The sequence below is a fragment of the Podarcis bocagei genome (assembly GCF_964188305.1).
Source record: "Podarcis bocagei genome assembly, chromosome: 1".
In the NCBI taxonomy this organism is placed as follows: domain Eukaryota; kingdom Metazoa; phylum Chordata; class Lepidosauria; order Squamata; family Lacertidae; genus Podarcis; species Podarcis bocagei.
Genome location: NC_138125.1, coordinates 54,889,115 through 54,915,004, shown reverse-complemented (window position 1 = coordinate 54,915,004; position 25,890 = coordinate 54,889,115). Strand labels below are relative to the sequence as shown.

Genomic DNA, 25,890 nt, shown 5'->3' with positions numbered 1-25,890 from the left:
GCAAAGATCGAGAGAGTACGTGCTGATTGCATTGTTGCCAGTACCTGTTGGCCCTGCTGTTGGCAGTGTCATCAGGCCACATTAATTTTGTGGTGCCCTCCAAGGGTGTGAGGTTCAGCACTACTGGAGTTCAGCATTGTGGAAGCTATAGAAATCAAAGATGTTGACAGTGCTGAACGTTACAGAATAATTTAGGAAAAGTCATTGGGTTTGGCTGGAAGTTGAAGGTGTGAGAGGAGAAGATGAAGTCATGTCAGAAAGCTTATTTTTCCTTTAAGTGTGCAGGGTTGTTTTTTTAATAAGAGGGGGATATTGTTTTAAGTGGCAGAGAGGAGAATGAGTTGGTCTGGATCCTCAAGTAAGGAACTAAGGAAGAATTGTAAAGGAGTGGGTGAACTAATGGTAGCTTATTACAAAAGTGCTCTTTAGATTTTTCTCCGTAATCATGAAGAATAAGCTTAAGACAGTTGACATTATATGGAGTTGGTTTGACAATTGACATACTGACTTAAACAATAATAAAATATATGTGGAAAAAAGAGATTTAAGTATGCCATATGTGTCTCCAGACAGGGAGGTTCTCCCATGGGGATTAGCGGTTATATGAGCAGCCAAGCTTATATTTTCTTCTTTTGGGGAAACATGGAGGATGGAAGGTTACACTCAAACAGGAGTGTGGACAAGTACAGAACAGCTGTGTATTCACAATGGAAGGCTAGACAAATGAACATGTAGCCTGCTCTGGTTCAGAACACATAAGGAAGAAGGACAGAGGATAAGTTTTCCTTTGACACACAAGCTTTCAGAAAGAAGAGAGATCTTGACATGGGACTGTTTCAAATAAGCAGTTTCCTTGGGCAAGTCTCCGAGAGGACTGTGGCATGTTGGTTTGAACAGATTTGGCTAAATAATCTCATGTGTCTGGACTGCTGGCAAAGGACATGGTGAAGCAGCTGTAATATGGGGAATTGGCTGGAGTATCTGTATATGCATTGTTTTTGTGTACTTGAAGAATTTGTATTCTAAGTGTGGCTTAGATTTGGTAAATCAAAACTTACAACAAACTGTAATAATATAGACCATTTAGGAGAGGAGGATATAAAGGTAAAATTTGTTAAGAAAAATCTGGGAGAATGCAAGAACCATCAGTGACTTGACAGGCCAAATGCCTATTGTTGAAATAGAAAGGTCTCCACAAGGTGGCAAAAGGCCATAAAAAGGGCGCAAAATAAGCCCCCTAAGGATGCCCACTAGGAACGTGCTCTGATGTGTCCCAACCAGCCATATCTCTGATGTTGGGGCTTGGAGGACCTTGGACATGGGCAGAAGGAAGCTGCAGCTCATATTTCACTTTAAACGTAAGAACACCAGAAATTATACCAAACACGCACTGACCACTCTTTCCGTATATAGATCACTTCACAGTGGCTCACGTTAAAGAGGCTAACTTAGTTTCTCAAGGCAATATAGTGATTCAGTGACTGAACTGGGGATCTGTAATTCCCAGTCCCACATTTGAACTTCAGGGTCCATTTTACCTAGTTTGCCTGACTTATGTTGGCCAGATGCTTGGATTGTGGAACTGCCTGAATAACCACCTGGATAGTCTTTGTGTGAATTTGCTGCCATTTGGACAGAGCTTCCTCTGATTTGGCAGACACATCTGAGTCTTGCAAAAGCTGTTTTTCTCTTAGTGTGTTTAAAATAGTAATAATCATAACAGCCACCAATTTATAGAATAATTCTAGAATCCAGGGCAATGCCATAAATGTGGGATAGAAAAGAGCCCTAAAACATATCTGTTTTAGCACGACCATGCTAATTTTTAATATTAACCGGGGGGTGGGGAACTGAATCAAACGTCCAGAGTATGGCAGTTCCTTTTTTATGCTGTTTCCTCTATAAGAGCATGAGGGGAAGTGTGTATAAATGCAGTTCCTACCTTCAACCCGCAAATCAGTGACTGCAGATCAATCTTCCCTGGGCCAGAGTGTCTTTGACTTGCTTGACAGGCCTGAGCTGGCTACCAGATGTTTAACTTGTCCTCGGCCTGTGGTAATTTATTTATCTGTTTATGTATTTCACCAAGAAAGTATCTGTTGCATTTCTGAACAGTTTGCAAGGGAATTCTGAGGGAACAGTAGCAACATATAATGTTACCAGGAGGGTTTCTTTTTTAAGTGTCTTGCTTCAGTCAGGAGAAACATTTGGAAACGTGATGTTGGTAACGTTCTTCCTCTGCTTATACTCCAGACCTTGTTTAAACATGTGGCTGAACTTTCTAGCAGCACAGACTTGTCTGGCTGTATCGATTAGGCTCTTTTTATAAAAAGAAGAAGAGAAGGGGGGTTACTTTGATCTCTGTACACTTTCAGCCATAAAAATTAAAGTAACACTCAAAAGTGTCAGACATTTTTTTTACTTGTTAAAAGTGAACTATTAGGGTCCCTAATGATTTATTGCATGGTGCAAAACTACTGAAGCAAGAGCAATATAGCCCCTATGTGCTGTTTAATTTAAGGAGGCATGCGAATATCTACGGCTCTGTGACTTGAAGTGGAAGCTTTGTGAGAAGTAAGAGGACAGCTTTTCAGCATTGTGTTGACAGAAGTACTGACAGATAGTGTTCTGTGCTCTTAAACAGTTAGGACTATACAACATTTCTACCCATTCATCAGCTGTTTCTGTTCCCCTTACAAGAAAGATAAAAGCAAAAGAGCAAAGAAATGTAACATGGATTCAGCTGAACATAATTTTTGAAAATGAAGGCGAAGCAGACCAGTCTTGCTCTAAACCACATTTTTCATTTTCAACCTTCATGCAACTGGAAGCTACCTTTCTTTAACCATGATGTGGTTGTGTTTAAAATTTGTTTCTTTGTGTCCCAAAATATACATTTAATAACAGTTGTAGTGCTTATGAATCTCTCTGTTTATCTCTCTGTGTTGGGAATTGCCGGTCTTGTGTTCTGTGCGAGAAGCCAGTGGCTTCAGCTCTGCCTGCTTCTGTACACTGCTGAAAAAGAGGGATAACTCTTGCTTGTTCTTGTAGCCCAGCTTGCTTGTAAAACCAACCCACAGGGGGCGACAGGCATGCTAAGCTCTACCCCCATCACTGTGACCATATTCATTGTCCAAGACTTGGAAGGCAAGGAGATCCTCATGCGCTCATGGCATCTCCCCACAGAGTTTAGAACCCTGAAAGAGCCATGGTGGTGATAAGGGGGAACTTACTGTGCTCATCCCTGCTTCCTTATGAGTTCTACATGGGAATAGAATGCCTGAGGCAGGCTTATGTTTCACATTGATGCTAAATGCTAAGTGCCTGTTGAGGCTGAGCAAAGATTTCTGCTCTTCTTGCTGTTTAAGGTTTAACTTGGCACACTTCCTGTATATTCATAGAAAAACAAGTCAGGCGTGGGGCAAAGCCAAAGTGTGTCAGCTAGGTATGGAAAAATGTTTGGCTGCTGCTGTTGTCGTTTTTACCTAGTTCTAATGCTCTTCGACATGTAGTTGCTGGACTTACACTTTGCCATTCTTCTGCTACGGTAATAAAGCGAGCACTATGTCCTATATGAGCAACAGCTGTTTTCTCTATTAATCTAAAGTTTAGGCTCAAAACTTTCCTATGAGTATATTTTCTTAACTGTTCCTAGAAGAATGTATGCTGTCTTCAACATATGAGCATGTGATTACCTTTATATGTGGTCACCAGTTAGCAATAAAACAGAGACTAAGACTGCCTTTATCACCCATTCTAGCTCAATCTTTATGCATTTCTGGTCATGAAACTGTGGTTTGGAGGCAAGGAATGTGATGTCTGAATGGAACCTGGGTTTTGCCTCTGTTCCTAACTTAAAGGTAAAGGGACCCCTGACCATTAGGTCCAGTCGTGACCAACTCTGGGGTTGCAGCGCTCATCTCGCTTTATTGGCCGAGGGAGCCGGCGTACAGCTTCCAGGTCATGTGGCCAAGTAGTAAATAGTCCATCCTTTCGGGAGCCTCTCATTTCTTCTCCATCATTGTATTATACATAAGTACGTTTTGGGTGCTTCAGAGCAGAAGAAAGGTGGAACAACTCCAGCATTTTAGGGTAATTTTAAGATAATTTATGAATAAGTCAATTTATAAGCTATACTACAGGCCTCCTTATATTTCAAAGCTAAATTAGACTAGCTTTATCATACTTATACAAGCAACTTGCATAATTTTTCTGAAATAATATAATTTAGCATGATAAACCTTAAAATGTTTTTATTTCAATTTCACTGCCTGGTTCCTTCCTCTGCTTCCATTTATTAGACATACTTCAGTTTACATCAGAGTGTTGTGATGTTCTTAGTCTCTAATACATGCACTATGCCAGTCAGCTGAAACTGTCTTCACAGCTGAGCCTGCCTATTTTCAGCTTTCTTCCCCAGTCTCTCTTTAACCATTATCTCTTCTCTTCCCCTACAGCTGTCCTTTTCAACCCTCCCCCACCTTCAAGTTTTCCCCTTAAGTTTTCTGTCTGGCCTCTCATTATCTGATCTGCCTTTATGGCACAACACTTCTGCACTGGTAGGTGCAAAGAGTCGCAAACTCAGTGACACTGTAGCAACACTGCAAGGAGAGCTGCTCCCCATTTTACATTATAGGTCTGTCCATAGGGTCAGAAATAAGGGACTGATGCTAGATCCTTGGACAATGCCAACAAAATAAAAAATAAGGGTAGAGAAGAGGGGAAAGCCACCCAAAGAATCTTTGAAAAATGTTTGAGAAATGAAACCAGGCCAGGTTTGAGCTGTGAAACCCCAGATTCTGTGGCACTAATGTATGACTGACAGAGTTAAAAGCAAGGAGAAAGAAGGAACTGAAGAGCAGAAAGACAGGGTGAGAATCTTTGGATTTGACAAGTAAGATTCTTGTGTAAGATTCTTGTGCATTTTCATCAGAACTGTCTTGGTTGAATTATCGGGATGTAAACCATATGAAATAAGTCAAGATGCATTTATCAGAGTGAAAATGGAGACACCAAATATGGAGTGACCACATGAGAAGTTAGCTAGCTCTTCCATTGTTTCTGATGTTTTGACTGTGATCTGTCAGAACCGATCCACACATTATGTGGCAGTCATGTTTAATGTGAATACACTGGTGATCACAATGTTTAATGTGGTGAGCATTCAGAAGCGTCAAGGCGGAGATGCACATCTCCTGTCACTTGTGGGTAATAGTGGAGATGAATTATCATTGGTACATATTATAAGAACGTAAGAAGATCTCTGCTGGATCAGACCAAAAGCTCCATCAAGTCCAGCATTCGGCAATGGCCAGGCAGATGTTTCTAGGAAGCTTACAAGCAGGGCATGCCAGAAACATCCCTCTCTTGCTATTATATTTGATCAGACTATTTGCCCAGCATTGCCTAGTCTGACTTGTTTGACTTCCAGTGGTCCTTCCTGGCCTCTAGATGAGGTCTTTGCCATCACCTGCTGCCTGACACCCTTGAATGATGATGCTAGGGCTTGAACCTGGGACTTGCCTGACACTGAACATGTGCTCTTCCGCTGAGTATGCTCCCTCTGCAGAAAATTCTATTCACTGGCATACTGCCTCTCAGTATTTACTTACAGGCATACACAACTTCTTCTGTGCTTTACAGTGCTCACTGTAGTGAACATAGGTGAAGCACACCTGTCACACTATCCCTAAAATGTCTGATTAGTGCCAGTAGCATTGCTTGTGCCAAGCAAGGGAAGCACCCATGCTATTTTCAGATATTCACACATACACATATGTTTTGTGTGTGTGTGTAAATTGTAACCACAGATAACTAAACAATGCACTTCGCAGACAGAACTTCCTCTGTCTTTAAATGGCCTACCTGCAATTTGTACCTCCGTATTATTGGGCACGCGCATCTTTCCTTTCCTGCTCACTCCGGGAAATGTGTCTTTGAGTAATGTAGCAAGCACTGTATAGAAGCTAAGGGGTGTATTAATGATGACTTGTCCCTATTCTTGTCAGCTTGTGTTTTGATCTGGTAGTCGCTAGCAGAGTAATGAAGTGATAGGAATAAGCATCCTGATTGTATCCAGGTGCCAGGAACAAGGCAAGTGGAAAGAAACTGTAGCAGTATTGCTACCAAAGCACCTAGAAAGTTGTTGAAAAACATAAAAAAGTTCTCATGTATGTCCAAAAGTGACTTGAGCCACACTGGGAAATGATTCATACAAAACTACTAGATTTTACTAGATTAGTCCATATAAAAACTGTTCACCTCATGATCAAAGCATTTGTCTTAACCCGAATGTCCAAAGTCTAAACATGAAAACTGAAATTGTTTTCTGTTTATTTTTGTAATAATAAGCCATATTTGCACAAACATTTTTTTTTTTCATTTTTGAAAGTGCATATTGTATGAAGTACTCTTTGTGAAGATTTATTGTTTCAGATTACTGTGTCACTAGAATTTTTTTTTTTTTACTCGCTCCAAATGCAGTATCACAAACTGTCACTGTGGTCACTGACTGAAATGAAAAACAGTCACATCTGAAGCTGTTTGGGGGAGCATATGGTAGGTGAAAGGAATTGAAGAAAGTGAAATAGGCTGTCAGGAAAAACTGTTGTATGAAGCAACCATTTAATCTCAAATAATCCTTTTGCAAGGGAAATGAAAGCAGATGACTGCTTAACACAGCTCAAGAAAACAACTTAAATGTTTTGAAGACACTTAGTTATAACATCCCATAAGGATGATGGACTGCCTGAAGAGTCTTGATCCCTGTACTATATTGATGCGCAGTAGAGTGATATTTAGCAGCCACTGCCCAGTTGACAGAGGGACAACTGAAAGTTGACTATAGACCAGAGTTGTGCAAGGAGGAGCAGCAGTTCTGGTGCCACAGTAGGGGGTGGGGGCACACCCACCATTTCCACAAGAACAGATATAATAATAATAATAATAATAATAATAATAATAATAATAATAATAATAGTGGTAGTAGTAGTAGTAACAACAACTGCTTTCAGAAAGGCCCAAGGAGAGAGCAGCTGCTGAAGCAAACATCACAAAATGGGGAGGGGAAGGTTGGTCAGGGGAGTTCTGATTTACACTATTGTAACCTGTGGCAGACACTCTATAACTCTAATCTATAACTTATTTTCTGGGGGGGGGGCAATATTATTAAGCCAAATTGTCCAGCTTTTTGGTGAATACCATTAGCATAACACCTCAGTTATACTCTGCAGGTATGGAGAGAATTCCCTGACCGGCTTGTCGGATATCCTGGCCGCCTACATTTGTGGGACCATGAAACAAGCAAGTGGAAATATGAGTCAGAGTGGACCAATGAAGTTTCAATGGTGCTCACAGGAGCAGCGTTTTACCACAAGGTAAGAAGTGACATAATTCTGAAGTGGTGGGTTTGCATGTGGCATAGGGACAGAGCCTTGTATGTCAGTAGTGGATGGTAGACATGTTATAGCATAATGCAGGTGTCAGTGATCTTCCTCTAATGTGCTGGTAAAGGCAGATATGAAGGAGAAAGAATCCACATTCTGTTGGTGGATCCCTTTGAATAAAATGTCTATCTGTTTGGAATATTTGGATACAGACTCGGAGGTATAACGTTATGGGTTTTTCAGCAGAGGGGAAGGGCTAATATGTTTGCATACAAGTGGCTATTTTTATTCATCTCTTTGCCCTTGAATGGCACATTCCGTATTTTAAAAATGTTTTTGAAAGATTCACTGATTTGAAAGAAGTTCATTGTGTGACATTAGGAAGGCTGTGCTTGAGTAGCTCAAGCCCAGACATTTCATGGCCATGTGGTACTGGTTCTTTGGAGCTAGGCTACTGGCGCAATCAAGATTATCAGAAAAGGTTTTGAGCAACATTTAGAGTGGAATGATGAGGTAATGATTGTGTTTCCGGAAACCGCATCTTGGTTTTTGAATGTTTCAGAAGTCGAACGGACTTCCGGAACGCATTCTGTTTGAAAACCAAGGCACGACTGTAGTTGGTCCAGCGAGTTCAAATTGCAGCTTTCTGTTTTAAAATGCCATGTTGGATCAAGTATCTAAGCTACTGAAGAGATTAGGGAATAGAACAGTGGGGTGGGAATACATGTTGGGCATGATACACCTCTAATGGATTTGTATCTTCGGGGCTGCCTGCTCCCATGTACCTGCTTGTGTACTGCACTAATCCTCACAAGTCCTTCTCCAGTTGCCCCCATAGTGGTGACCAATGACAACCTTTCCAGTAGTGGCATGCCCATCTTTGGAATACATTCCTTTAGCGCCCACTCTCTCTGTGGCACCAAGCAAGGATCTTTTACATTTTTAAAATAAAAGGTATTTTAAAATGCCACCTGTGTTTTGGAGCACGTACACACCCGTCCAATTTTATTTTTCTGCTGTTTTATTTTTATTATTCTTTTTAAAAAAATCTAATTTTGATTCTAATTTTTTTATTCATTCCTTTGTGTTTGTACTCGGAGCATGTATAAAATAAAAGTAATCATAAAATACGGTTGGTTCCATCCAATGGTGCAAAGGCCAACCTGAAAGGGACTGCTGCAAGGATGTGGCATAATTTTTGTGTGCAAACCTCTGTTAATTCCCAGTGGAACCTGCTCACTTAACTCCCATTCCAGTTCAAACCTGTCTTGGTTTTTTATGGTTTAGGAAACCTGCAACTGCAGCATATATGCACAAATATTACTTTTTTATCTCAAATCACTTTTCCTTTCTGCAGTATTTTAACTACTTGTACACATACAAAATGCCTGGGGACATCAAGAACTGGGTGGATGCTCACATGAATTGTGAGGACATTGCCATGAATTTTCTAGTGGCCAATGTTACTGGAAAAGCGGTCATTAAGGTAAGCTTTGCTTCAGCTGTTCTCTCAGACATGGTAATGTTGTATTTTTTTCATGCCATTTTTTTAATCCCACCCTTCCTCCAAGGAACTCGATGTACAGGTTATCCCTCACAACAACTCTGTATAGTAGATTAGGTTTAGACTGAGAGACAGAGTGACTGGCACAGGGTTATCCAGTGATCTTCATAACAGAGTAGAGATTTGAATCTAGATCTCCCATATCTTCCCAGCTATTACTTTTGGGAAAATGTTGCATGGATTTGAGGAGTTTGAGCCATTTTGGTTGCATAAGGAGATGTTGATCCCATTAGCTGTGATCATTCTGACCAGACAAATGTTGTGTTGGGTGGGGTGGTGGTGGAGGGGAGAGCAAGTTAAACATTTTTTGTTCAAATCACTGAGCAAAATTAAAAGGGGGGAAACATGTCCAACCCGATCCATCCCTGTCTATCTTAACTGGCAACAGCTGATTTATAGGAATGCTAATTGCAGGAATGTTAATTGCAAGATCAGTTTTTAAATGAACTTTTATCCCTGAATTAATTTCCTGACATGTTTCAACACATTTCCTTGGCCTGGATGTTCACTTTGTCTGCTCATTTCAAAGTGTGTCAACTCGGAATGAGATTTAGAGGCCTCCAGGCATTACTTCAATTAGCAAGGTCTGCTTTCCTGCCTGTCCATCATCATTTATCCAGACCGGTGGCTGTGTTTCCTAGAAAAGCCTTAGAAGATAAAGTGTGTGTGTGTTTGCTGTGAGAGTTTCTGAACTGTGCAAGGGCACTGCAGAGTCATTTGGCACCTCGGTGCAGTTGGGAGAGCCTCGCAGAGTTTGCCAGTCAGCTATTAAGTGAGCAAAGTGTGTCTGTTGGATTAAGGTTACGGTGAAGTATGGGAAGCTATATTTCATCGCTCTTATGGCTGCAAGAACAAATGGTGTTTATACAGGGACCTTGGCAGTGAGAAAACAGTCATTAAACAGGAATTAAGGAGCTTGTCATCGCCACTACTTTCCACTTACAGAAGGCAAAACCCCTCCAAGCATTTTTTATTGGGTCACTGTGAGTTTTGCAGTCAGCTGGGCCAGATGGAACTAAGTGGCATAGGTTCTCCCCCCCCCCTTCGAGGGTTTGACTTACAGTACAGATATGTTCAAGGGCACTGTGCTGCATTTCTGAACGCGGGGATTAATGTTTGTGCTGTGACAATCTTGTGTTGACTTTGCACAGGTGACCCCAAGAAAGAAATTCAAATGTCCAGAATGCACAGCTATTGATGGGTTATCACTAGACCAGACACACATGGTGGAAAGGTGAGTGTCCCATCCTGTTCCCTTTACCATTCCCAGTGCTTAATCCATAAGAGTCTTTGAAGTTAGGACCAAATCATTCACTGCTTTTATTTACAAAAACATGGTTACACAGATCTAATTTGCAAAGGCTGTTTTAGCATGAGACAACTTGCCCATTACTTATGCTGAGAAGCTAGCAGATTGCATCCTGAGCCCAGCAGGTCTATTGGGTTTGAATATGTACTATACACACATATGAGCACAGGCATCCTCGTGCTTAATAAGAAGGCATGTCAAGCAATAATAGAATTGTTTCAAGTAAATTAAAACGATGAACTTATTAGAATGATAGAATACCAGAAATAAAATGAGTATAGGAAAGAGAGAATGATCTGAGCTCAAGGCTTTGGAGGTGCAGCCTGCATTGATATTTTAGCATGAAAGTGGATAGAAGTAAAACACGGTCCCCTTTTGCATATCTCCTTTCATACTTCCTTGATGACTCCATTAAAAATCATATTTTGCTACCTTTTGAAATAGGGTTTAGTGGTATTGAACTGATTTCAACAGGCCTTAACTGTCAAGTCTACATTGCCATGAGAGAGGGAAAGTATGGCATATGAAGAATAATCTGAAATTCATACCTCTAAATGAGAGTAACTGGGAGAAACAGTATTATAGTACAAACAAATTACCAATTGTGTTATATTTCAGAATCTTGAGCTCTGTAATTGTGGATAGAAGGGCACCCAATCAGAAGAGAAGTAGCTATTTGAAGCACACTTACTAGACATCTACACACTCCTTCCTTTATAATGCCTTGCAACTATAACAATAGAAATATTTTGTATTCACTTTGTGCTTTTTCCATCGCCATGTTTTACTGAGAAGTTAAGAGATCACTGGTGAAATGGACACTGTCACAAGCTGTGTGAAGGATTGATTTATGAGATGAGATTAAGACAAATATATATAGCCTCGATAAGAAATTACTAAATAGGTATAAGTCTTCAGGTATTTAAGAATGTAAACACCAAGCATGGTGATAAGTTATTTTAGGTGGCACAAGGATATATAATATGAAAAAAGGGGATTAGATTCAGGAAAAGCCATCAGGAAGTACTACTTAATCATGACATCTTATGCTATAGATTAGAATAGTTTCCAATTGGAGGGGGTGGATTCCTTAGGAACTTAAAATGTGAAATGACCCTTATCCTTTTCCTCCTGTGTGGGCCCTCTGACACTCTCATCATGAGTCTTGTCAATGAACAAACTAGGCTGTCACCTATGTAGCACTATGTTCCACATTTTAACCAGGCCCTAACCTGTGTTAATTTTGAGAGGAACCTTTCCTTCCAAGCAGTCTTAAGACAGGACTGCACTAACTTTAGAGGATTCAGAGGCAAGATCTAGTTGCACAGTATTCTTCATTTTCAATTTAGTATCATAGCGTTGAATCCTCTTGTCCATGACTTAGATCTTATTTTGTGTTCTACCTCCCTTCTTGGAGGCAATATTGCTTCTACATACTGGTTGCTGAGAATCGCAGGTTGGTTGGGTGAGTGCTGTTGTGCTCAGCTTCTGCACACAGGCTTCCCATGGGCACCTGCTTTTCTACTGTGAGAACAGCGTGCTGGATTGGGTCAGTTTGGCCTGACCCAGCAGGCTCTTCTTACATTACCATATCTGGCTTCTCAGATTTTCAGGCTTAGGTATGGTTCTACTGCTGTAGACTTAAATTCCTCATCCGCACCACTTCCACAGCATATCTGGATGAGATAAGAGTTATGAGAATCATCCAATGTTGGGTGCGTGAATGGGCCTGTTCTGGCTTCAGTGGTACTAGTCATGTTTCTCCCATCATTTTGGGCTGATGCATCATATTTGATCCGGATGTGTCATTCACACCTTTAAAGGTAGAAAGCACATTTGGCTGTAATGTCCATTGTGTTTACGGGATATCATTTAATTTTCATTTCTGTCAATAGCTTTTATCATGCAGATCCCCTCCCTCAAATATCAAGTTGATATTAATTTCATACAGGATATTAAAAGAGCTGCTGTACTGACATTATTCTTATTTATTCTTATAAATAAATCTCAAAGGAGACCAGGGGGGTGCACTTCATACATATTTGTGTGTTCATTTTGCAGGTATCGAACTGAATATACTGCGCACAAAATTAGTATCCTAGCACCTATGTTTTTGTCTGTTTTGGAAATCCAAGTTTCCAATCCTAATGCTTACTGAGAAAAACTTTCAGATTTATAGGTATTGTTGATTTCAAGCTAGTGAAAAGTTTTTAAAGTTTCTAGTGGTCTTATGGAAGGGACACTAATACCCCACAATGAACATCATCCTCCATGGCATTTTTTTCTTGCTTCCCTCAGCTTACTGACCACTTAATCATAATTGCCATGCCCTTACTTCCCTTGTTACTTTCACCACCCTATTCCTTACTTAAGACTTTCCCCATCATAAAACTGTTTCCCACTATTTGGCATTGAATGAGTTTTTGCACCCTTTGTATTAGCATGCTCACTGGAACTTAGTATGTTAAACATCCAGCACAGTTTACCAGGGTACCTTGTAGACATCAGAGTTCTAACAGTTATATTCTTTCAGATAAATTTGTTCTGTTACTTACTGCTAACCCCGTGGGGAGGTGGGGTAAAATCCAATATTATTAAATATGGATACTTTATTTCACTCAGTTGGACAATGAAAATAAACCAGTCAGTTTCAGGTTTGGGTTTTAAAGTAATGTTGTATTTCAAGCTCTCAAGTACAATCAGTGCTGTAGAGACCGTAAAGAGAATGCTTGTTTGTTTTTAGGGGAAACCCTGTTTCCAGGGAATTTTTAAAATAAAATAAAAAATCCAAGAACTATTTCAGAATGCCTTTTGGTTTCTTAACTGCTTATTTTTGCAAGGCCTGTTCTGAGCCAAATTCAACCTGACAGTGGCTCTTTAAGAGCTATGTTGGCAGCTAATCCACCCTAGTTTACAACATGTACATTGCTTTAAGAATGCCTGGAATTCTGGTGGGGAGGGAATAGGGAATTTTTGACCTCTGTGGAAATGTGCAGCTGACAGCATCTCCTTTCTCTTCACTACGATTAAATTCTTCAGTCAAAGAGCTTCACATCTTTATCCCCTCTGCTATTTATTTCTGTTTTGGAGGTATTGCTGAATATGATTAGGGAGGACCAGTTGGTGCAAGGTATAGAGGTCGGAGCGAAACAATACAAACTGAAAGCTTTCGCAGATGACTTAGTCTTGACATTACAGGAGCCAGAATCTAGCACAAAAAGAGTTTTGGAACTTATCCTGGAGTTTGGTCGGGTGGCGGGATTTAAGTTAAACAAACAAAAAACTAAGGTTTTGGTTAAAAATCTGACACCTACAGAGATAGAGGGGTATCAGAAAGAGACAGAGTTAAGTGTGGTTAAAAAAGTGAAATACCTGGGAGTATCCTTGTCCACTAAAAATTTAAATCTTTTCAAAGATAACTATGAAAAATGTTGGTTGGAAATCAAAAAAGACTTGGATATATGGTCAAGATTGAAACTTACCTTGTCAGGCCGAATCGCAGCTATAAAGATGTGTGTTTTGCCAAAAATGTTATTCTTATTTCAAACCCTTCAGGTTGTGGACAGAATGGAATGCTTTGGAAAATGGCAGAAGGATATCTCTAAGTTTGTCTGGCAGGGCAAAAAGCCCCGAATAAAATTTAAAATACTAACCGACTCAAAAGACAGAGGGGGATTTGCCCTGCCGGATTTAAGGTTGTACTACGAAGCTGCAGCCTTCTGCTGGTTGAAGGATTGGTTTCTGTTGGAAAACACCGATGTCCTAGATCTGGAAGGGTTTGACAATGTGTATGGTTGGCATGCTTATTTGTGGTATGACAAGGCGAAGATTCACAAACTGTTTAAAAACCATATTGTCAGAAAATCAATTTTTGCCGTCTGGATGAAGTATAAGGATCTATTAGAAAGTAAGACCCCGAGGTGGTTATCACCTGTGGAAGCTAAGATTTCTAAAAAAAGGCCCAATATGGAGGCCTATTGGCCAAAATATTGGGAATTGATTGAAAGAGTTGGAGATAATTGGAAGCTCCAAAGCCAGGATAAACTAAAAGGTAAGGTGCGAGATTGGTTACATTATGCTCAAATTCAAGAGGTATTCAAAATGGATAAAAAAGTGGGTTTCCAGTTGGAGAAATCGAAACTGGAGACGGAGTTACTAGAACCAAGGACTAAGGTACTTTCAAGAATGTATGACTTGCTGCTTAAATGGAACACACAGGATGAGACAGTTAAATCTGCTATGATTAAATGGGCACAGGATGTAGGACACAACATTATGTCTGAGGACTGGGAAAGGTTATGGAACACCGGTATGAAATTCACGGCATGTAGTGCCTTGAAAGAGAACATTATGAAAATGGTATACCGGTGGTACATGACCCCAGTCAAGTTGGCTAAAATATATCATCTTTCTGATAATAAGTGTTGGAAATGCAAGGAGGCAGAAGGGACATTCTTTCACCTCTGGTGGACCTGCCCGAAAGTAAAGGCCTTTTGGGAAATGATACATAATGAGCTGAAAAAGGTATTTAAATATACCTTTTCTAAGAAACCGGAGGCCTTTCTCCTGGGCATGGTGGACCGGAAGGTGCCAAAGAAGGACAGAACCTTGTTTATGTATGCAACCACAGCAGCTAGGATTCTCATCGCTAAGTTCTGGAAAACACCAGATTTACCCACACTGGAGGACTGGCAGACGCAGTTGATGGATTACATGGAGTTGGCAGAAATGACTGGCAGAATCCGAGATCTGAGCGAAGAAACAATGGAGGAGGACTGGAAAAAATTTAAGGACTATTTGCAAAAACATTATAAGTTGTTTGAATGTTAAGATAGCGCACGATTAAGAAACATTATGCTTCTGCATTTTATTTTAAGCAAATGATAAAGTAAGCATTGATGGAAAAAACGAGACATATTTGAAACAAAATATTATGTTTATTAAGAGTCTTAAAATTAAACTACAAATTTTTGAAATTGGTAACATAATATATTTAAAGGTATAATAAGATGAGAAACAAGATAACAAATTGCTGAACTGGCTAGAACAATGAATGCAATGCTGAGAGGATGTGAGGAGGTCCAAAAGTTGAAGGACTGTTGAAGGATGTTAAGGAAAGTTTCTTAATATTTTTTTTCTTTGTTTATTTTTCTTCATATACATATATATAAAAAATGTTTCTTGTATGTTGCCATGTAAACAAATTTGTTAACCTGTGAAAAGAAACGCAATAAAAAATCTATATAAAAAAAAAACAAAGAGCTTCACATCTTTGCCAAATCCTATATGGTATGAGGCTCCGCCTCCTGTTTCGTGCATCTGACCAAGTAGGAAAATGCATGCAATAGTTTGCTAGGTTTAAGGTGCCAATGGCCCTTTTACTGTACTTCCTGTCAGGAGCTCGTCCTACACTCAGTTAGGACCCTGGCAGAGACACGTGCCCAACTGGCATCTTCTCTCCCTCCTGGTTGATCGTTCGGGAGCTTCAAAAGTTTTTTTCAGCCCGAACATCACAGCGACCAATGTCAATAGACATTGGCACACTTAGGGCTCCACAGAGTGTTTGCAGTTTGCGTAACAGACTTCAGCAACTCAGCATTTTGGCTAATCTACTTTATTTACATAAAAACACACATGGAGCACTGCAACATGGCTCCCTCTCTCTCTAGCATCAGACAGCAAAGAGAAAAAGAACAAAGGACAATAGTCCCACTTCACAGAACACAGTAACACAAACATCCTGTCTCCGTCACTTCCCACTCTGTGGAGTCAAAACATACACCATCATGTGTATGATAGACAAAAATCCCATGACTGCAGTCATGGAGCAGGAATTCTAACACTTCCTACAACTTACACAGTGACTCCTCCGAACCCACTTGTGTGCTCACCACCCACATGTATTTGATGTACAGCTCTGGGAAGACTAGGATCTTCAGACATTAAGATTACAGATGCACACCTTAATTATGAGAGTAAAGGAGAGTCCCTAACTACCCAAGCCTGAGTGTGATAATTTGCTACAGGAGAAAAAAGAAGGGAGGGAGTATACCTGATGTAGGAGCAAGTGGCGTGCAAAGTCAGGGATAGCAGGCTTTGTCTTCTGTGTGATCGTTAAGCTCTTTCCTTAGAATCCTGTGGCAGCAAAGTTACAGTATTCCTTGCCCATTCTTTGGTCTGTGGTCTAGGGAAGCAGAAAGCTTTATCCATAAGATCTCAGAGCAAATAGGGGGTTCTGTTGGAGGTGTGAGCTACCAAAGCACTTAAAATCTGAGGTGTAAATACAGTTTTGAGCTAATACACCTCAGTGGATAGGAGAGGGGGCTTTCTGGATGAGGGAATACTATAAGGCCTGTATTCCTTTGAATCATTTGAGGGTTGTTGGGTTTTTCTTTGCAAATTTCTGTACTTTAAAAGCATCCTGCCTACTTCTAAAAGGCTAAATATAGTTAAAAGGCAAAGGCCAAGTTATAGAGGAAAGTTTTTGCCTGGTGCCTAAAGACAATACAATGATGGTGCTAGGTGATGCTCCTTGGGGAGAGCATTCCACAAATGAGGAGCCATCGCAGAAAAGGCCTGTTCTCGTGTTGCTAGTTTCCTGACCTAAGATGATGAGCTCGGGGTTCAGGCTGGTTCATATGAGGAGAGGTGGTCTGCAAGATATTGTTGTCCTGGATTGTTTAGGGCTTTATTGCTCACAAGCAGCATTTTGAAATGGACCTAGATTGACAGCCAGTCCTGTCGGGGCCAAGATTGGTTCTATATGCTTAAACTGTCTTGCCGAAATTCTGCACTAACTGAAGTTTCCTAATCGTCTTCAGAGGCAGCTCCACATATAACGCTTTGCAGTAATCCAACCTAGAGGCTACTAGAGCATCAGCAACAGTGGTTAGGCTATCCCTGCCCAGATAGAGGCACAGCTGAGCCTCCAGATGAAGCTGATGGAAGGCACTCTGTGCCATGAAGGCCATCTGAGCCGCAATCAACAGCAAAGGATGCAGAAGTACCCCCAAGCTACGTACCCACTCTGTAGTAAAAAAAGAGAGCAAATGATGTAAAAAATCCACATTGGCACCCAGTGTTAACGGTATATAGTGTTTTAAGAGAAGATTAAGTTATAGTAAGCTGGATAGTAAGTGCATAGCTAAACTTAGCATATTGTAGTGAAACGGATCTGTTGCTAAGCAATGCAATTGTTTCTTTCCGTAGGTCTGAATGCATTAACAAGTTTGCCTCCGTCTTTGGGACCATGCCTCTGAAAGTGGTGGAACACCGGGCAGATCCCGTCTTGTACAAAGATGACTTCCCTGAAAAACTGAAAAGTTTTCCTAACATTGGAAGCTTGTAAAGAATAGACGCAAGGCCAATTGGATATTGGGATCCAATACACAAACAGTGACTGGTGCCGAGCATCAGGCCTTGTAGAAGAGTTCCTGGGTGCATTACAAAGAGGATGCAGAGGTGCCTCACTCCTGGTGCAATTCAAGCTTTTTCCATGGACAACACAGGGCAAAGAATCAAACCACATGCTGCCGCCGCCTTGCTATGTGGGTCTACTAAAATGCCATGCAAATATTTATTTGTTCTACAGACCTTACATTCTGACAAAGAGTTAAGCACAAACAATACAGAATCCTACACATACACAAACACACACAGTATTTTTTCCTCTAAGGGTCATTGGTTGTCACTTAAATCTATTGTGGAATCTATTATGGAAAACAGTGCTATCTCTCCTAAGAGCTGCTTTCTGCGTTTGCTTCATAGACCCCACATTTCTCTTCTATGCAAGCCTGGCTTACATGCAGCCTTTGAGATTTGTGATTAGGATTAACTCTTGTGCAGATATGCTAGGTTTTTTGTTTTGTTTTTTGCTGAGTAAGATTAGAAAAGAAGATTGGCATGGCAATCTTATACAGACTTATACAGGGGGCGGGGAGATAGCAATTGGAGTAGAATAAATCATTTCCTTTACTCAAATTACTTCTTCATGAATGTGAACACATTTCATGTTTATTTTCACAGAAGAGAAGACTGCATGCTTGACCAGCCTCAGTCCCCTTTTCTTACTCTGCTGAAACATTTTTTTCAGTTCAGATGCACGTGGTCAAGACCTATGCAGCATCTAAACAAAGTTGATACTTTGAAACTCTGCTTAGGAAACAAGATGTCATGTTCTGATTCTTAAACGTGTTTCTGGAGAGAAATGCACTTTTTCTATTGGATTGTGCAGGTATGAAGTATATTCACAGCTAATAAAAAGCAAACTTTTCTGACCAGCCACTATCTCAAAGCTACACACAAAGTGTTGGTACGTAGAATTCACTGCCCACAAGATAATTAAAATCCATTCACTGCCCCATAAAGGACCACAGTTCAGTAGAATGTGCTTCCCCTTGAAAGCAGTCAGCCACCAACCATCTGTACTTGTTTTACATGAAAACCTCGTTTATTTCTGTAGGCCTTCCCAGAAGAAGGACAAACCTATTCACAGATAGGAATTTGTTGGCACTTTTTAATGAAAACACATTGTATGTTTTACTGTAGTTTGTTTTTGTTTTTTATACAGTTTATTTCTAATAAACAAATAATACAACACATGCTTTACATGCAAACGGGTTCAGATCCTGACATCTCAACATAAAACAGGGAAAGACTCCTATCTGAAATCCAGGGGATCTGATGTCAGTCAGTGGAGGAAGTAATGGGAATGCACATACAAAATAGTTAAAGTGGTACATCAGAATGAGCTGGACTGAGGAATGAACAGACATGCTTTTGAATTGCACAGACCTCTTTACCAGAAGTTAATTGGAATAACATGTATAGATTGATTTATGTTGAGTTTCTTTTTCTCTTGAGCCAGCACAGCAGCAGCTACTACCCAAACTAAAGATAATAGGCGTACGTTTATGTTCATCTAGGTGAGGAAAGAGTTTTCCTCTTTGCACCAACAGTATGGCGTTCCAGTTTGATGCATTATGGGAGATTAGCACATCTCTCTGAAGCCCGCTCCACTGTTGTTTTCAGAGGTTACTCTTCTCTACGGTGTCTGCTCATGCAGTTTGCCTAACTGCAAGCTGCATGACAAATACTAGGAACCTTTTTCATCCTTCTCACGTGAGACTGAATGAAAGAAATTGAGAATTGCATAGATTCTCCCCCACCCCCGAGTATTCTGGGGAAAAACGAGCTTGCTCCTTGTCAGGGTGATACTGATAGAACACTGGCTGGAAGGGGGTGTTTCAACTTCAAACTCTCAGGGAGTTATAAAGTAGACTATTCCGTTCATCAGGGAAGACGGGTTTTTCCTACGTATTTTTTTTCTAAAGTTTTCCAGATTACATCCTCTGCTATATCTTTGACTAGAAAATAATGATAGATGATGGAGGATTCGCTGATTTCAAAACACCAGGAGCTTTATTTTGAGCCACAAAGAAGTCTTCAGTAGAATCTGATTTGCAGAAGGCTTATCACTGTAACTAATTTTGCATCTATTCTGAGTGAGATAGTGGGCAAAGGACTCTCCTTCCTTCTGGTTTAAGAGTGCTTCATCTAAACTGGTTCTCTTTTCCTTGGTGCAAGGCAAGTGAGAGTGGGCCATTCTCTTTTTTTACCAGTGAGAACTTAAGCTCAACAATCTAACTACTTTTTATGTATGTTTCATTATAAACTATCATCCCTGCCCCTATAGTTTTAATAAACCTTCCTGTTCCTTTCTTAGGAATACAGTGTGCAAGTTCTTTAAAAAGTTATCCTACATATATTGGTGTTCCACAATTTGATTTTCTTTATCTGGGATAAGCTCTACTTTTAAGCTGAACTGCTGCAGAATCTATGCCCATCTTTGCAACGTTTTATGCCCTTTTAATTCCTGCCCCCATTCACAAGGCCTTCGTTTGTCTATAGCAGTTAGTTGCTCCTAATTGTAAAAATTATTTCACAATACTTCTACCACTAGAAGGTATTTGTGTCCACCAGTGTGAACTAGGTGTAAAGTTAGGGTAAACGATTACCCTGACTTCCTTTCCATTTTTTGCAAAATTACAAACAAGACCAGATACATATTTTTAAAATAAGGAAGAATATTTGTTCCCTAAGTGCCAGAGATTTTAAGACACTTAACAATTCATAAACCTTTGTTTCATTATAAGACTCATTTCATAACCAATCCATTTATCTGTTTCATCACTTAACCACCAGCTATCTTTGACAGTTTCTGCTTCTTTATCTCACCTCTTCCACAATCCACATTTCCTAAGCTATGATAAGGATGTGGATATCTCAACCATGGTTTACTAGTTCCCTTCTCAGATGTTACTAGATCAGTATATTCTTTAGGTGTTTCTGATACACTACCAGGATCTCCAACCTGAAACATCATCCTGTTCCAACTGTATGGAATCAGTTTTTTTTCTGGAAAATGTGGCGTTTCAATGTTACCTTTCAAGATGTCACCCTTGGTGATTCCTCTTTGTGCCACTGATAGTTCTTGACGTCCAGTCTTAGGGTTCATCCACACTTTCATTTGACCCATGTTTTTTGTTATATTACATATTGATCTCTTATCCTGGGTCCAAGAGCTGCTCTTTTTCCTCCACTGCTTGCTCCAATTAGAACCCGATGCTAAGTGCTGAATCAGGTTTTACAAGATCCATCTCCCATTTGGATAAGCAGGATTCCATACAGCTTGGAGATGTTCTGTATATTGAATCAAGTATGCTGAAGAAGTCTCTTATGTGAGCCTCCCTTTGTTCCCAAAAGAGTTACTGTGTCATCATGTTATCACCCTAAATGTGTGTATCTCGGCTGTAGTACGTTAATGCATATGTTCATAAAGGCTAATCGTACATAACTGGGAGGACAGTTGTACCCACCGCCACAGGTTTATCAACCGGAAGATAAACTAAGTGGAATTCTGATTGGCAAATGGAATCTAACTTCACACATGGCATTTTTAAAGGTGCACACTAAATGTTAACTGCACATCTGAAAGTGAAAAATGTGAATGCAGTAAATGGGTTTGTACTTTTGCCAGGGAGCTGTGATAAGCTGCAGCTCCTTGTTGAGTGTACACTCAGTAGCAAAATGAGTGTACACTCACATATGCTGCTGCCTAATGTGAAAACATTCAGAAGCAGGTTGAAATATCTCTTTCTTACCCACCTAGATTTCAGAAGCATTAAGTGAACAAACACTCTTTGTCTTTGAAGGAGTTCCAGTGAAGATTGCTTTTTAAAATAAAAGTCTTCAACCATTAAAATGTGTCACAGGTATGGTCCTAAAACATTTCACAGCTGCATTTATATTGGAAGCCTTTCCCCCCTCTACTGTCTGTTAGCATTCTTTAATGACATTGTCCAGGGACCACTTTTCCCCTGTGTGTGTGTAAATGCGTTTTCTTTTTAAAAATTAAAACATTTGTAAATACAATGTGCCTGAGTCAATATATTCTCTTGATTGTACAACCTGAGGGGATAGTAATCTTAACAATGTATCAAAGATGACTTGTGATTTGGGGGCGGGGGGTATTTTAAAAGAAAATATGCCAGAGTGTGTACGTTCTGTTTTACTCATGGAAAATTTTACTGTGGGTTCTAGCAGCTCTACTCTGATTCTTAAAACAAAAAACAACACATAAGCAAACACAAAATCTACACTGAATCTTCTAAAAATATCAACTTTTCCAGCATCTGGTGGGTTTCAGCAAATAATTTCATTATGTATAGATGCTGCAACTTTTTTTTTTAGAAGCAGATGTTTTTATTCTACAGGTGAGAAAACGGAGGGTCTTGAAGAACGTGGTATACCATATAAGGCTCGGGTGGCAGCTCATCTGGCATTATATCCCAGGGTTGGAGGTTAGAAATCATCATCATCATCATCATCATTTATTTTCTAATCAACTTTTAAACAACTGTCTCAATGTGATGTGCACTGCAGATAATATTAAACTGTTAAACACAAAAACAGCAAATACATTTAAAACTAAACTAAAACCATACAAAGTAGATACAAGGTAGATGGACCTTTCTTTCTGTTAGCTGTTTGGTGTAGCAAGGTACTGCTGTAATCCTTTCACAAACCCTGTAAAATAGGCCAGTATCCCATTACAGCAGGGGTGGTGACCCTGTGGCCTTAGCCATGGGATATGATGGGAATTGGTGGCGAACATTAAATGGAGAGCCATCATTTCACCGCTCCTACATTACAGGTATGGAGCTGTGGTTTGAGAGGCAGTAGCTTGTCAAAGGGCCACCTCACCTGACTACAGGCTAAACTAACATGTGAACCTGGGATTTGGGGCACATACCTCATTTTTTTTAACCAGTGTGCGATACTCACAGTCACTTCAGCTTTGCACTTCCAAACATGGGTATGTAATCTATAGTGTTAATGTGATTCTAACTTCCCTTCCCTACCGATTCACAATCAACACTAGAAATGAATTAACCTCAAAAGGAAACACACGAATTAAAGCCCATTTAGTTTATTTTTAAATCCACATTCTCTGATACTTAACAGTATTGAAGTTGGTGGGACATAATTTAAATCCAAGGGTTTGTTTTTTGTTTTTTGTTTTGCTTGCCTGTACTTTGCTCAAAGATAGAAGTTGATCAGAGGATGAGAAAAGCAAGGCCAATTGAGGAAACAGAAATATAGAGGGGGGTATATGTGATTAGTGTATTTTTCAAAGCCTGCACGGTCTTGGACATAGCAATCGTCCCTTTTCAAACAATAGTTTCTGTGTTCCTTTAGAGTCATTTCATTAAAAGAAAATGTAACCTAGTGCCACAGACATGTATGTTATTTGGTTCAGTTAAACTGCAGAAGTCTCGTTTTCTAAGGAGCTGAGAAAAATAAGAAAATACAAATAATTGCTAGAACTCAACTTGAGAAAGCAGGGGCAGAGATGGTTTTCCTTCACCTTTTTATTGGGACTGCAAACTATACTGACATTCCCTCAGCATTCTGAATCTCCTCGCCACAGCATGTTAAGCTGAGCTATATACATTGGAGGGGGTAGGATTCTGTTTTCCCAAAAGCTATAATTTATACACGCATTTGGAGCATTCATTACTGTAGTTTTGAAGCATGCTTGAAATCTGAGGTAGTCCAGTTATGTTCTCCTTGAGAGTAGATCAGAAGCTACAATAGACTGAATCCTACTCAATGCCACAGAAAGCATGAACCAAGATGGCTGCCCTTTATGGCCCAAAGCACTAGTATTTATGATTGGTGTGTTGCTCTCAGCCTACCTCAAGTCTGAAGCTATTTGGAATCTCTTGCCTTTTCTGTGTAATTTCAGTTCTGAACTCACCACTGTTTTACAGTCCTACATCTGCTGAGCTTCAGGATTCCACCGCCTGCCAGGTTCTTGCGGCGGTGGCTGTGAAGGAAAAGTTGTGTTTCTCATTAAGGGGATAACAAATGGCAACATCTGAGACAATTAGTTGAAATGGAGCAGTGATGGTGGTGGCTGAGGCGTAATCCACTGGAGGAAACGCAGCACAGCCCTGATAGGTATTCCCAGCAGAAATTCCAGCAGGCTTTCTGAGAAGGGATTCTGAATGGAGAGAGGCCCCCTGTTCGCCAGCTTCGTTTTCCGGAGTTGGTTCCAATAATTCCTCTCCGAATGTCCTTGACTTTATCCTCATTTGCCTTGATTGTCAGTTTACTTGAAGAAAGAAGGAGTTAAGAAATACTTAACTCATTCACCACCTAACTTCTGTCAGACCATTTTTATAGTTCTTGGTAAGTTGAGACATCAGTGGTAGTAGATTACCTTAAGAATACACGAGAGAAAGGGGGCAATCTACAAAACCAGTGAACATTTGTAATGCAGTGAGAAATGGTAATTTTAAACTTGATTGATGGGCCCCTGATCCTGAACTATGCCTATTTAATTTTAGTAACTGGCCATGTTTATTTATTTCTTTTGTTCTTGCAAACAAACGCTGACATAAGAAATGCAGAATCTCAGTTTCTGGTTGCCCTTCGTATCAATTTAAATAATATAGCACCTTGATTCCTTGCTTGGAGCGGTGGCGCCGCCACACTACATGCGCAGTGGATAGAGCCTGAAATGTTAACATTTGAACATTCCCAACAGAGATCCTATTGGGGATCATTAAGATCTCAAAAGTACGGCTCCTTGTTTAGAGCTACATCTGAAGTTGGATCTTCCAGTGCAAATGCTCAGACTGGCAAATAAAGTGAAAATTCTGTGAGCAATGTAGGAGATGAAATTATAATGGCTTTTATGTGGGTCTGCAGAAAACAGGAGTCTGAGCTGCAAATATCTGTGGTTTCTAGAAGTTTAAAGTCAAATGTGCTTCCCATCATTTATACAGAATTCCGGATTACTTTAATTACCTATGTATAAAATAACTAGAACTTATAGTTACTATATTCTGTACGTCAACATTCATAGAACCCTCCTTAAGTTATCTGCACTCACGTGGACTTTTTAATGCTATGGCTTTTTACTTTGATATAGTGCCTCTGTTGTGAAAAGTGCAGGTGTTTGAAAAACTGACACCTTTCCTTTTAAGATGCACACGCACTGGAGCTAAATATAATCCTAAGAGATGTAAAGCCTAGAAGGGCACAAAGAGGCTAATGGCCTGAGCCTGTCTGCCTCATCAGTAACTTTCAATCTAAAGATAAATAGCTGGCAATAGATGGAAGAGGAAGGATACAACCAACAAATTCTTATTTGTCTTGGATTAAAAGTAACACCTTGACACCTGGTTTCCATATGGCCATAAAGAGATGCCTTTGCCACTTTCTCATAAGCAGCAATGATTGTTCTGTATTATTAAAAGATTAGACCACTCATCTTTGAAAGGAAAATGTAAAGAAGAAAAAGCTGAACTAGTAGCTTATTAAACATTATTTTTCCATGATGAAATTTCACACCTAAATGGGTTTAGCCTATTAAACAGCTCTCAAATCTTCTAGCCATAAAATTCAACAGCTGTGTGGACTCTTTGTATTCTGCAGTCAGTGTCCCGACCTGGCCAGCTCCTTCCCTGTATGTAATGAGAAAAGAACCCAGAAGCCTTTAGGGTTTCTCTTTTTGATATACATCCTGATCCATTTCCCCTTGCCACCTCTCCCTCCTGCTCTGCAATTATAGGGGGATTCAGATGACCTGCCTGTCCCTGCAGTCAATGTATTATTATTTTTTGTATGAACAAACATAAATTGAGCAGGATACATTTCACACCCCTTCACTATGCTCACCCAATAAATTCGAAGACGTTGTTCAAAGCAAGTCTATGGAATAAAGTACAGTAGAACTGCTTTGAGTTACTATGCTGTTTAAACACATCTCTATGTAAAAAGAACCCAATAATGCTCTATCCTTTACAGGGTTTTGCAGGAATGGGAGAAACAGAAAGACCTTCAAGCAATGCAATGTGGAGCTGGTTCCTCCACAAGTGGCAGCCCTAGACTGGGCAGTACAGTGGCCTATTCTAAGAATGGCACAGCTCAGCTCAGCGAACTCTTAAGTCAGCTACCATGTGAGGGGCAAGGGTGTGAAGGAAAACATGTTACACAATCTCGTGTAAGTTCAGGAACTACCTGGTCCCATTGCCAGATATTTGCTTCCTTTGTCCTTTTAG

At 40.1% G+C, this 25,890-nt stretch overlaps 1 protein-coding gene across 3 annotated transcripts in view; it reads left to right on the top strand.

Annotated features, from left to right (window-relative positions):
* The window catches only part of EXT2 (exostosin glycosyltransferase 2), an 83,045-nt gene extending 61,354 nt beyond the window's left edge, over positions 1–21,691 (top strand). For 2 of the 3 annotated variants that reach the window (XM_081164672.1, XM_081164671.1), the window contains 4 exons: positions 7,233–7,376; positions 8,743–8,871; positions 10,101–10,183; positions 17,468–21,691. In XM_081164672.1, the coding sequence (XP_081020798.1) occupies positions 7,233–7,376; positions 8,743–8,871; positions 10,101–10,183; positions 17,468–17,606 (495 nt within the window). In that variant the 3' untranslated portion in view covers positions 17,607–21,691. The remainder of the gene's footprint in view (positions 1–7,232; positions 7,377–8,742; positions 8,872–10,100; positions 10,184–17,467) is intronic. The other variant, XR_014000942.1, reaches the window with a different exon arrangement.
* The last annotated feature ends 4,199 nt before the right edge of the window (positions 21,692–25,890 follow it).